At 37.7% G+C, this 13,985-nt stretch overlaps 1 protein-coding gene across 2 annotated transcripts; it reads left to right on the top strand.

Moving 5' to 3' along the window:
• The first annotated feature begins 915 nt into the window (after positions 1 to 915).
• LOC145664484 (uncharacterized) lies at positions 916 to 12,357 on the top strand. Of its 2 annotated transcripts, none has more exons than XM_081731202.1 (5): positions 916 to 1,467; positions 4,594 to 4,854; positions 5,312 to 5,512; positions 7,105 to 7,316; positions 9,493 to 9,702. In XM_081731202.1, exons 1-5 carry the CDS (start codon positions 1,254 to 1,256, stop codon positions 9,676 to 9,678), a joined length of 1,074 nt encoding a protein of 357 aa, XP_081587328.1. In that variant the 5' UTR covers positions 916 to 1,253; the 3' UTR covers positions 9,679 to 9,702. The 2 variants fall into 2 exon arrangements, with proteins under 2 accessions (XP_081587328.1, XP_081587329.1); XM_081731203.1 differs by lacking the exon at positions 9,493 to 9,702 and adding an exon at positions 12,276 to 12,357 and having other exon boundaries at positions 918 to 1,467.
• The last annotated feature ends 1,628 nt before the right edge of the window (positions 12,358 to 13,985 follow it).

Here is a 13,985-nt window from a genome sequence, read left to right as displayed (position 1 = left end):
AATCAACATGCTCTTCAGTTTTTTATTAGTCGGCAATGTTTTTCCACCCTCCCCTTTTTTCGGCTCAAAAAAGAGGGAAAGTCGGTTCGGTCGACTTTTATAGGCTATATATTTTTCTTCGGCTGGAAATATTGAATCAAACTTTAAAATTAACATCTATATTAAACTATTTAACATATAAAATTAACAGTTCCATTGTCGTTTTACATGTTTGAGTAATACAGTATCCATATATTCCTTCTTGTTTCCTGCCAATATAATTTATTTCACTGATGATGAAATTCTAAGACGAGCACAAATACTTCAAACAACTTACAGTTGTGATATTGGTTCTTCGTTTCCAATGGAAGCAGTTTGCTTTGTGAAACAGCTGAAATCTGAAATGTTTTCAGAATTCTGTTTGACCTACAAGGTTTTTAATTGTGAAATATGTCATTGGCATCTAGCTTTTCAGAACTTATTACCGCGTGTTTGTTGTTTATGACGCTCTCTGTGTCTGTCAGTTTTGCGGAGAGGTCGTTCTCAAACTTGAAATTAATATAAAACTATGTGAGAAGCACAATGGGCCAAAATAGCTTAAGTAATCTAGTACAGCTCTCAATAAAAGTGGGCGAAGCTGAAAAAACTGGACGTACCGGAGTTAGTAAATAGGGATGGGCATGAGCGAGCTCGAGCGAGTTTTCTTTGAAACTCGACTCGACTCGAAACAGGCATCTTTGAACTCGACTCGAGAGCTCGGCTCGAAAAATTTCCTCCAACTCGACTCGAATTTGGTTCGAGTTTCGAGTCGAGTCGAGCCAAAACGAGCCGAATCGTGTGTGTAGTTCAAGTACTCTCTTCAAGTATCATACATACACAATACAATTATTATCACCCAGGTAACACAAACCAGACCATGAACGTCTTTCTATGGTACCAATATCTTGGAAGACGTCTTTCTAGATATTTAGGCCACCAAAAAACGTACCACTAATGGCATGGTGATGACGACTTTTATTGCCGATGGAGGTACGAATCTGGAACGTTCCATAATAGTCAATATGAATGACGACATTTTTCAATACGAACCATGAACGTCGTTGCATGGACAGTGTGGATCACGTAACCTCTAATGTTCGAAACAGGAAGTACCATGTACGTCTACAAGGTACCATGTCTGTGTCGTGCGCTGTGTGCATGATAACCGCGCATGCGCTGGCTTCGCAGTTTTCGTAGGCGGCAAGGTGGAAGATTACCGTATATGTAGTTGCACCATGTCTTTTCTCGTAGTGGAAGAAAACTCTTGTAGTGATGGTATTCCCATTGTCATCATCCACAAATCGTGGCTCACGCCACGCAAGAAACAAGCTTTCTGGCCGACAAAAGCAAAAGTAAGAAGAAATTTTGAGGCTCTGCTACTCAAGGGGGAAGAACCAAACGAAGAAGATTGGACTTTGTTCGAAATAAGGAAAATCAAATATGAAACAGGTTAGTATATTTTAATTCAATAAGTTGCATATTGTTTTGCGTAAGTTAGGATAAGGTGTTAGTTTATCTTTAAAGAAGTTTTTTTTAGTCATGTTACCGGTCATTCTTAAGATGGCAGTCTCGCCACTCGTGCTTGATCATCCCTACCAACAAATGCTACTTCTGCATGTACAGACACACAATCATAGTCAATGTCTTGCGAATAAAATCAGAAAAATAAACACACTGCTGAACAAGACTGCACTTATTTAATATAAAAACACGTGTAAATGTGTTTTTATATTAAATAAGTGCAGTCTTGTTCAGCAGTGTGTTTATTTTTCTGCATGTACAGATGATGAAACCGAAGAAAAATGTTGCGGAAAACAGATTCTTCCATATGCATAATCTCTGATGAACATAGACAGAATCAGTTTCCTCCGCTTGTTTCCCTCGCTTGTATCACCTGTAAACACAGAAAAAGTAACATATGCGGGTAGAGATAAAGCAGAAAACATCATTAGTACCTTGCTCACATACACCACTAAACATTAGTACAAGGGAGGAATATGGCAAAAGTTTGCTTTAAGCAGAACATTGATAGGCTCACATATAGGCCTACTTGAATCTATTTTTCTTAAGTACAAGGGTAAAAATATTACTAAATACCATTCCTTTCATCATCATTAAAGAGAACTAACCAGCTTAACCAGACCCAAAAGAAGGAAAGTTCTAGAACGCTGGCCCCCTGTTACAAGAACACTGCCTTAAACATGGTTTTCGTAAAAAAAAAAAAAAAAATCCAAAATAATGTTAATTTAAATTTGATTAGAGGTTGGGGTTAAGTGCTGTATCGCCGGACCAATTTTAGGAAATTTACCGGGTCAATTGGAGAATTTATTTAAGTTTGTGAAGAGGAATGAGTGAATAAGATGAGTAAAATAGTAAAACTGAATAAAGTTGCCGTTTTTATTGGTTGTGTTTGATGTAAGCGGCACTGTATTTGGAGGCGGAAGGACTAGTTCGCGGAGAGGTGCATTTCTTATGATATAGTAGCACGAAAGGCATGGCGTTGGGGAAGAAATAAGAGAACGTCGAGGGCTATTTAGCGGAGTATTTATTTAAGGAAAAGAAACTCCAGGAAATTGTTGTACACGGTTTTTTTTTCCTGAAATTGGAAAAGTTTACAAGCCTCAGTTTTGAAGGTAAGTGACTCCTAACTGAACGGGAATGAATTTCTGCAGAATGTACAGAAGCTGTATTGTATGTTAACAAGTGAAGTGTTGTTAGTATGGAACGATGACAAGTGCTATTTAAATTTTTCTGACCGTCAAAACCCACATGTTGTCACTGCCCTCGCTTACGCGTATACCCACCTTCGCTGACACGCCTGCTTCCTTCGGACGCACCCCCTTGCTCCGCTCGGGCTCTCCTGCTGCGCTTTTGCCCTGACTCGGTTAGATAGAATTCGTGCTTTTAGTGGCCACCTAGTACAGGTTGAGTTGTTTCTTTGGACTGTAGTTTATATGCCCCTAACGTAAAGTAACGTCTTCTAACGTAACTTGATGTAATCCAACAGAATATAGCCGAATGCAGTATATTTTGGTGCATTTTTTCAGTTTTCAAAGTAGTCCGACGATACGGCACTAATACAGGAGGTTGAATATGTTAGGTAGGTTAGGTCAGGCCAAGTTAGTTAAGTTCGGTTAGTACCCCTTGTACAGGTAGGCGGGCCAGTGTTCTAGAAACCTTCCTCTAAAGACAGTAATAGGATTTGTTGTGCTCAAAGTAAACTCTTACCGAAATTAACAAAATAACACCATTCAGCGTCAAAATACAAGTTTCAAAATAGGGTTATTCCGCAACAACACATGAATATGTGACCATAACTAGAGCAGGTAATTTCCAAATCCCTTTTGGAATTTGGGAGGCATTTTATATTTCTCACTCAGACGTTTCGAGTGGTCTGAGGTTTTACTTTCTAGACTACGTCATGAGTTTTTTTTTTTTTCACAGGTACATGGATGTAGGCAGTTGTAGAAACGTCAACAACATACTCTCTGAAAAAGATAGTTTGTCAAATTTTTATTACTATTATTATTCCTGACAATCTCGGTACTATTTAAGCGATTCAACGACTTGTTTGTACCTTTCAGTTCCAAACGGAACGTCAGACGTATACTGGATAGATGCAGTCTCTGACTAAAAGAAACTGTAGTACAATCTACGCGAATTTTAAATTTCACATGAGGATTATAAGTTTATCGCGGGAGTTTCCCGATTTGTATATAATTCTGTGCAAATTTTTTACTTGTGTAACTGTTTATCTTTTTGTCCTTCTGATATGACTCTTGACAATTACATTAACTACCAGGCCTATGTAAAGATCAGTACAACGTATCTTTATAAAGGGTCCTTCGTGAGTGAGTCGGCAATCGCATTTATGACCAATTAGTCCCTGTTTCGTGTCCAATTGGACAATTTCTCTTGGATGTAAGCCGAGAAGCGGTTTGGATTCCGCTTTAAGCTTATGTGACCCCTTCCAGCATAACCTTGTTGTTGCATAATAACGCCAAGGCGAAACAAACTAATTTCTGTTCATATTTAATATAAATACGTAGAGTAAATTATTTAAACCAAAAAAAACTGGTTTAAACTAAAAAAACCGGGTTTAAACCAAAAAACCTAGTTTTTTGTTTTTTTCAATAAAAACCATGGTTTTTGCCAACTCTGATAAATAGTGAGTGCGTGTATCTAGCAACACTGGCCAGATTAGCTCCTCCTCTCATACAGCGTTGCGAACGGTGTAAATCAATGTTTGCGCCTACTAGTAAAGTTTACAATCGTAAACACGAAGTACAACCATGTTCAAACGCGGTCACATCATCCCTTGATTTTGCAGGATATTGAGAGTTTGAGAGAGTTATCCGGAATGGCAGTAACGATACTAGTTAAAGTGCATTGCATTTGATACAAGAACCAACTGTCGAGCTTAAAATACATAAGAGATTCGGCTTCATGTTTATGCATATGTACCTGCTTTTAAAACACCCAAGAGAATTCATTTACCATATACTTGACATTTTGCTCACTGTTTCACTCTTTTCCAGGGGCAATCATTAATATTTTTTCCCTTTCTGTTTTCAGATGATATAGAGAAGGCAAGGTCATATGCAAAGAGATTGGAAGATTGTAGTGGCAGTGACATCACAGAGTCAGATGCTGAAGATCGTGTTGGAAACAACAAACGACCTCAGAGGAAATTAAAACCCGTGAACCTTTTTCAACCAAGCAGTATACCTCCCTTACTCTCAGCTGGCACTAGTTTGCCAGAGAAGAAAGCTACAAAAAGGAAGCTTTTTGACATTCAGGGAACGCCGATATTTGAGAACTTGGCTGATGAGGCGGGTAAGAGATATTTTAAAATTATTCTAAGCTGGATATACTTTTTGGCCGTATTGTTAAGAGGTTTTAGAAAGCAAGAAATTATGACAGATTTTGAACAGTTTTAGTGAAGCATAGCTTTCAAGATGACTTTCTGAAAGTTTATATATGTTCAAGTTAAATAAAAAAGACAACTCAAGTACAAAATCTGTTAACTTTGCTTCTTTACCATGAAACCAAATAATAATTATCGGAAATATTCATTCATTATTAACATACCTTCCAATAGTGGGGTCCTGGGTTCAACTTCTTGCGGGGGCACACATGAATCTGAACCAGCGTTAAACTTTAGAAGCTCCACAGCTCGTTTAGGACTGAAGGGGAGACTATTACTCATTTTTTTTAAAATATTATCTATTGTTGCTATGAGTTGTCCTGTTATTGTCAACCTCGTAAGTAAGTTTGCTTTCTTTCTTTACAGCTCCTACAGCTGAACACTCATCATCTGTTTTCGTCGTGAGGGAAGAGGAGAGGATTGCGTCTGGAGACAGAGTGAGCAGTGAGTCGAGTAGATCCCCCACTGGTGACGTGTCTATTCTTGTAGCAGAAGTAAACTCATCGCCTTTCAGTTCGTTGTCTTCACGAACTTACAGCAGGCCAGAGGAAGATAACGCTGGCTTAGGTAAGTTGATGATCTAAGGTTTACAACTGATATTTAATTATGCCCAATGACGTTAGAACTTGTATGCATTGTTCCTCTTTACACTGAACTTGAATTTGATTTAACGTTTTTGAGCATCTATGACAGGCTGGGAAAGAGGATGTGGGAAGTTTGTCGACCTGGGCCAATTTTGGAAGGTACCATTCCGGCATTTGCGTAGTGTGACTGAGGGAATGTCTGGAAAAACCTCAATCAGGATGGGCGTCCTCTGGGATCTATCCTAGGACCTTCCGAATGGTAAGCTTACACTTTACCAAATGACCAAATGAGATATGACACATTGGTGCTACTTATTGTTTTCCTGTACCTATGCTTGCTTCTGTTGGTCAAAAAAAAAAAAAAAAAAAAACTTTGAATATTTTTTTAACATATTGATTGTTTTCGCGTAACTATTGTTTAATTTTCTGCTGTCTCATGGAAATTGTGCATAGATGTTTAACTGTATGTGTTTCTTTGCATATAAATACTGTAACTAAACAATAATTCTTCTGTCTTCATATTTTGTCGCTATACTTTTCTTTTCCAATTTCAATATCCACTTATATACTTCACTCATCGCACATAAGCCTCCACTTCCTTGTACTTTTCTTGAAAAAAATCCTTTTTTCTTAAGTACTCTGTTTAACATTCTAGTGAAAACAGTTTTTTTTTTTTTTTTTTTTTAACTTTGAGCAAATTTTTACTAAATCGGTTTTCAAAATTATGAAACTAATGACTTAATTATTTGAAGTGTGGAAAATTGACATAAGCACCACTGTTATAATACCTGTAGAAATATTTAATGTTGAGTATTGTTATTGATCTAAAATAAAATACCATGTTTATGATCTAAAGAAAAGTATATTCATGAGATATGATAACTTTGCCAATTTCAAATATTAAATTTGTACTAACTTGCCGTAATTAACACATCCTACTGTATTGTTTTAATCGAGGGGCCATAGCTCAGTTGGTAGAACACTGGCTTCGCATTCGGAAGACCGATGGTTTGCGCCCACCGGCCAGTCATCGTGACTCAGGATTTTCCAGTGTTTTCTCTCAGTCGCACCAGTTAAATAGCAGGATGGTACCCACAAAACTAGGCCCTGGCCGACAACCTTCCCATGTTCTCCCCTACCCCATCCCGACTTGTGACGAAGATGCTTAAAAACATTAAATCGAATTTCAATTTAATCTATTGGTTTTAATTTTCTTTTACTACAACACATGTCTGTTTTCCTGAAGATTTCGCCAACTTTTAGAAACTAATATTTAGTATGTATTCCACCGTTATTAAATTTCCGATGTGTACATTGTATGTTTTCACTTATCATACTTTCTTTTTCGTACGAAAGTACATCTTCAACATCTTTATCTCAAGTCAACTTTTGCATTGTACTTGATCACTTCAGTTAGCCATTTACATTAGCGAGTGCCATCTATACTGGTCTAGGATGTATTGTTCTGTTAAAGCCCAATAGTTGGTAAGCAATTCTGTATAGCAATTTGATTTGTATTACAGAGATCTTTTCTATCTGACACTGAAGTCTTTTCCTCCTGACTTTCCATTTCAGATCTACAAAAGAAGCTCCTGTCTTACCTCATAGAAGTTAGACAGCAGAATGTTCAGATTTACAGCTTACTGGAGAAAGTGAACAGCAAGCTTTCCTCAGACATCCAGCGTATACCAATTTGCAACCTACCAGTGGATTTCCCTTTGAAAACACAAGGAGATGTGGAAAAGTTGGAAGAGTTCCTGAAAGACGACCAACATTTCTCAGACGTGGTAAGCTTGCATTCTCACTTCTACGTACCTATGTTTCATACGTCTTCATAGGTGAAAGTTAAAGAATTCAAAAGCAGCGGAATTAAGGATAGTAGGTAAAAAGAAAAGTCATGGGTAGTTAAGAGAAAGTGATGCAGTATATAGCTGTTAAATGATTTTGTTTCCACACTTCGTCATTGTTTACAGTGAAATTTCTTGTTCATTTTTCCTGCTAGTAAAATAAATTATGGCATGAAATATTGGAGAAAGTCTGTTGTCGAATGGTAGGAGACCAGTTAAATAGCGAGTAATTTCACATACAAGTTACATTCCTACAGGTACAGCAAGATTTTCAACCTAAATCCATACCACTGCGAGCGCGCGGCTTCGAAGACTCAACAGCTGATGTGAAAGACAAAAATTCGGGAATTTTTCCGATCTAAATCCCGTGTTTGTTTCAATTTTGCACAGCTTATAACATTTCTCGACTGCTTTTTTTTTTTTTTTTTTTCTCAAGAAAATTGTACGAGAAGGCTCAAATCACTTCAAGGTTATCATTTTAAGTACATTTTTGGAGGTGGATTTTTTTTTTTTTTGTTTTATTGTGGAATTTAACCGAAGAAACGCACTTTTTCTGGGGGGGGGGGACTATGGACTGTTGATGTTCATGCAACATATACGAGTGTCTTTATTATACTGGGTTCCCTGTTCTGCGTTCATGTCTGTCTGGTTTCTCTAGATGTCGCCTTGGACGCTTCGTCAGGTGACCTTCGGTAGAACGCGGCGAGTGTCCAGCATAACATACACTGTAATACCACATTAGCTAAAGGAACAGTTTACGGTGCATACAGTTACTGACATAACCATATCATGTTTAGTATGGACCACTGTGATGGGAATATTGCAATCTCGTAGTTTACAGTGTAATTGTCGATGGCACATTCGCTGCGCATTTTTGTCATGTACATGTAACCTCTTACAAGCAAACCAAACCTTTGTTGCAATAGCGATCGCAACTTGCGCTGATTCCCTTGTCAACTTGAGAACGCTTCGGTGTGGAAAAACAACAAGGACTGCGTTGTTCTAGCTACTTGTCACTTTTTTCTTCGTGGTATCATGTATGTTGCGTAACGGCAAATGTAAAAATATTCAATCTCCATGATGCAAAGGGAGTAGTTGGAAGAAAAGGCAGACTTTGTGTGTAGATCGCCACTACTACAGCGTTGTTCGCACTCACTTGAAATAGCAAATCCAGCCTGGTACTAAAAATTCCTAGAAAAGTCAGGGAATTTGATAGTTTGTTTAGAATTCATTTAGCAGGTATTTCTTATGTAATGAAAAATGTTTCAAAGAGGTGAACAGCTATTGCTACTAATGTCAGCAGTTCAATATTTCCACTTTTAAGAAAGCATAGCAGGCATTTCCTAGCATAATGCATGAAGTTGCTTGACTTCTGCATTTCTAATTTTCTTCTATAGTTTATTTTTTAGTAATGACAGAAAAAATTAGAAAGGTTTTAGACTTTTTTCTTACAGAATTCTTTTTTTTTTGGGGGGGGGGGTTGATTTCAGTGTTAGTTTTATAGTGATGTATAATTCTTGAAAATAGATCATCCCTGCCCTGTTGCTAAATGAATATACTTGCTTTTGTTGTTACGTTAGCCTCTAGAGATGAGACGATTCAGATTCCCGGAACGAAAGTTAACATTAGACAGTTTTTTTCTTGTTTCCATCAGTAACCCCTTTATTTCTCAATTATTATTATTTTCTAAAAGTTTAAAGAACAATTTATTTACATTCTCCACGTATGAAAAGAGACAATATTTTTTTCTTTAAAATAATCAAATACAACATGAGTAGTTCGTTTCAAATATATGAGTACGTAGTGTTGCATTTGCTGTCATTTTTCTTTCGCACTCCATGTTTTAACAAGTTACGAAATATATTATAAAGAAAATAAAATTGAACAAAGTGAGAAGGAAAATCGCATTATGTGGAGAATCGTCAAGTTACATGTGCAACCAGCATTACGAAATTGAAGGAAAATAGTTTTCCCTCTAATCAGGCCTGAGGAAATTACGAAGGATCTAGTTCACTTTTTTGACTTCTACTCTGAACGACTGTCCAGGTTTATAAGTACTATAACATTTTTTACAACTATTTCCATCTTCTATATATCTCCTGCTTCTTCCTTTCAGTGTTCCTACTTTGCTTCCCTGGGGTCTGGAGTGTGTGGCATTCTACGCCACGTAATGAGCAATGAAGTCGCCATGACCTACAATTTTCGCGGAAAAAAGGAGAAGAAAGCTTGCTGCAACCTGACATTGAAGGCAGCTGTGGTTCGTAAGTGGATTTCCTTAAAGATATTACAAATTACTCCTTAATTTGCCTTTCCTTTATATTTTATTATTCATGTTTGCCCCAAGAGTTTACTTCTGTATTGTTGCATTAATTAAAAAAGCATGCCATTTACAACAGGTACCTGTTAGTTAACATATGGCCTGTATTGCAGAAACTTGTTAACTTGGGTTGACGTGACCTAAGTGACAGTTTGATTTTGGATGCATCTATAAAGCATTCGAGCATTTGTTCAGACGATATATAGGTATAACCTAATTTCTTTCTAGAACACAGTTGACGGTTTATGGTAGTTTTTGTCTGTGTATTTATTTGTTTATTGAAAGTACACAAGAAAGGGATCGGGCCTCTAAATGCTAGATCACATTGGCCCTTTAAGTCAGGATTTAAGAAGGAAGGGATCCTGGCCTGTTTAGAGAAGGTACTATCCCGACATTCGCCTGGTGATACTGAGGGAAACCAGGGAAAACCTGTTAGGATGCCGCTATGAGCAGGGTTCGAACCCGCGCTTGACTTGGTCAGTGCCGTGTGGCAGGTGGACGCTGTTATCCTATACCACCGCTTGGATATAAGTAATTTGAGTACAGCATTGAATTTTATGTGCATCAGGCAGGGAAAGGGGGAGGTTGAGAAAATGAAACTGACGATCATAGTTTGCGGCACTGCAGGAAAGTTGTACCGGCATATAAATATTATCTTCGCAAAATTTCAGAACCTGGAGATGATCTGTTATGGCACGGAGTCTGAAATTTCGAAAATTTTATAAATTAATAAATAAATGAAAATAAAATTTTGTGGTTCTTAAAAAATTCACCATGCCTTCGCAGTAGTGAGAAGTTATATCTAAGTATTCCCTTTACAAAATTTCATAACCCTGGAATAATATCTTTTGATAAGATCTGAGGTTTTGAAAAAAGATGAAAAAAAAATGTAATTTGAAAAATATATCACATTAATGACAGTATCTCTTTTGGTAGAGATGAGAAATTGCATTCACAGATAGTTAATTTCTGTTGAAAAGTTGAGAACCACAGAACCTATTTTCTGTTCTGACAGTGGTGTGAAATTTAATAAAATACCAAAAGTACGGCTTTACAACATCAAAGGGATTAAGTTTGAAATGTTCAATTTATATACTAGGGTCTAAAAAATTGTAGTTTTTATGTTAACAAACTGAAACGTAGGCCTATTATACTAGTATGTTAAATTTACAGTAAATCGGTTTCGAAAATTGGTAAATGTGTAATTTTAACATCCGGCAATTGTGCCAACGATAGGGCTAAGGGAGACGATGAAGGATGATAAAGGTGAAGGATGAATGAAATGGTGTAATGAGAAAGTGGGATGAAACGGGAGTACCCCGAGAAAACCCACGAGCACGGTATCGTCCACCACGAATTCACATGGTGGGGCCGGGAATCGTACCCGGGACCTGTAGAACCAGAGATGAGCGTTCTACCACTGAGCTATCGGTTTCGAGTTGTAGGACCTTCGCTTGTAATATCGTTCCCCTCCAAAATTCAAATGAAATTTACAAATACAACAATATTACGACAAAGATTTGGGTACCAAGTCAAACCACTGTTGCAGTAGCATGAAGCATTTTGTAAGACGTAATAATCAGTGCATTGGAAACATTGCTTGCGGTTTACAAGAGCAAGGTAGCTTCAGATAGGCTGTGCACCTGTATCTGAGAATCTGCAAATCGAAATGCGGTTTGCCTATGTGCATTACGGCTTACGGATTTGCCCCAGTAGATTTCATTTGCTTCTCCTGAAAAAAATTATCTGGTGCATTAGCGCGTTTTGATCCGGAGGTCCTTATTTGATCTTAACATTAACAGCAGACTTGTCAAAACATTGTCAAGAAGAAAAAAAATCACGGAGGGAAGTAACGACCGGAGAGCAATAATAGAAGATTAATCTCTCTTGAACGACCCCTATTAGCGCTATGTAGGTGGTGTGGCACCTAACTCGATCCAGTCAGGTCATTTCGGAAAATATAATTCTCTCACAACCAAGGTGCTCGTTTGAGTAGGGATCAAAAGTATTTGGTGGATGTGGTTTTTCTTATTCTGTCAAAATTTATCCTACAGATCTGGCTATATGCAATCGCTGAGTGAAAACGCGGAACGTGTTCGAGAGTTTGTTTACACAACGAGACCTTTACACAGCCATATTGGAATTCATTCATTATGAGAGTGGATACTATATTCAGGTTCCCCATTGAAGTGCAACACTCAATTATAAGGATCCAGCTCGACACATTCACCAGTTCATTATGACCTTTAGGTTCTTGGATAAAATTCATGTCTTCTTCTTTCTCACCACAACCATAGTTTTGTGGACAACATGGAAAATTTTACAACTTTTCTCTTACTTGGCAGAGATGTTCTATAATTTGGTATGGTTTTTTCTTTGTAAGCGCATCAAAATATTCTATCCTGATCTTCCTTTTGCTGGTTTCCCTTCCGCCTTTCCCTCTATCAAGTTGAGTTACATTAACATAATTTATCTAAATATTTCTTACACATTTAAAAAAATATTTGAAGCATATATTTAAATGATATGCAAATAATGATTTTCTCTCTTTTTCTACTTACCATTATATCTTTTCTTTTTAGGAGCAGCACGAAAGCATGACCCAAACTCTACCGAACGAACTTTAGAGGACACAATTAAGACGTGGCTGAAGCATGCCCCACAACGGTTCGCGAAACAAATGGTTCAGAGAAGTAGTCAGTGAAGTTTTTGTTCATAAAAAATGCTTTTTGTTGGAAAGTGCTTTCATATTTGTACTTTTTTTATATTAGTTGTATTTACATTGTAACATGTTTAGAGTAGTTTCATACAGGCAGCTAAGAAGAAGAATTGCCAGGGAATTGAATGAGGCAGTCAGTGAAATTCTTGGCTCTGGCAATTCCTCTTCTAAGCAGCCTGGTGAAGATTGTCCCAACGCGATAAATAGTTCATCTTCACAGGATGAAGTATTTTGGGGTGAATGCAAGGAAGCTGACCCAGAAAGGAGTACAGAAGAGACTTCAGGCCAAATTCCAAATACTGTCTGCACGCCCATAAATTCTGACGAAGAATTGAAATCCTTCTTGTGCACCTGGTCTCTGAAATACAGAATTAGTCACGAGGCCTTAAGTTCATTGCTGAGAGGACTTCATACATTGCACGCGTCTTTACCAACAGATGCTAGAACTTTATTAAGAACCCCAAGGGGAAAAATACACAAGAAGATTCTTGAAAATGGAGAGTATCTCCATATTGGACTTGAAAGCTGCCTGCAGCAGCTTGTGAAGCAAAATGAGGGTGCTCTTAAAAATGATTCGAAACTCCAGCTTATTTTAAATATAGACGGGATACCTTTATTTGAAGCTTCCAGCGTCTCCTTTTGGCCAATCTTGGGACTTGTTTATGGTTTGGAGATTCCTCCGTTTGTCATTGGGTTATTCTGTGGAAGGGAGAAACCAAAGCCCTTGGAAATTTTTCTGGAGGACTTCATTAATGAAATGAATGTTCTCAGGCGAAATGGACTCACTGTCAACAGCAAAACATACGCAGTTAATGTCCATAGTTTTGTATGTGGTATGCCTGCCAGGGCTTACTTAAAATGTGTTAAATCACATGGGGGTTACTCCTCATGTGATAAATGTGTATGTTATGGCACATATACTGAAAGACGTGTGGTTCTTGACGACTTGAATTGTCGACTGAGAGATGATAAGATGTTAGAAAACCAGGAGGATGAGGAGCACAGTTTGAGAGTTTCACCCTTGTTGAGATTGGGTATCGGTCTTGTTTCCCAGTTCCCGGTGGAACCCATGCATGCGGTGGATTTAGGTGTAATGAGAAAGTTACTTCACACGTGGGTAAATGGACCTGGAAATGTCAGAGCAGAAGATCGACACTTACAAAGTGGGGCAAAGTTTAGTGGCCAAACAATTCAGTTGGTTTCAGACGAAATAATACCTTTTCAGAATCATTTTCCTCTGGAATTTAACAGAAGACCTAGGGGTTTTAAGGATTTGGAGCATTGGAAGGGCACTGAATACCGCACTTTCCTCCTGTATCTTGGACCAGTAATTCTCAAGAAACACATGGAAAGAAATGTATATAATCATTTCCTTCTTTTCCATGTTGGAATAACAATACTGAGGAACTCTAAACTTTTACCCTTGTACTCGCAATATGCTCAGATTGTGTTAAAGTTATTTGTTGAGGAATGTAAGAATGTGTATGGACTTTCTTATTTAGTGTACAATGTGCATTCCCTAATTCACTTGGCCAACGATGCAGAACATTTTGGGCCATTAGATTCTTACTCT

Source organism: Thermobia domestica, chromosome 11 (assembly GCF_964235325.1).
Source record: "Thermobia domestica chromosome 11, izTheDome1.hap1.1, whole genome shotgun sequence".
Classification (NCBI taxonomy): Eukaryota; Metazoa; Arthropoda; class Insecta; order Zygentoma; family Lepismatidae; genus Thermobia; species Thermobia domestica.
Note: the sequence above shows the minus strand (reverse complement) of the source record. Positions and strands in the feature narration are given on the sequence as shown.

Coding starts and splice junctions, on each gene's coding strand:
- LOC145664484 (XM_081731202.1), top strand. CDS start 1,254: ATGTCTTTTCTCGTAGTGGAAGAAAACTCTTGTAGTGATGGTATTCCC. Junction 1,468..4,593: donor GAAAATCAAATATGAAACAG/GTTAGTATATTT, acceptor TTCTGTTTTCAG/ATGATATAGAGAAGGCAAGG. Junction 5,513..7,104: donor GGAAGATAACGCTGGCTTAG/GTAAGTTGATGA, acceptor TTTCCATTTCAG/ATCTACAAAAGAAGCTCCTG.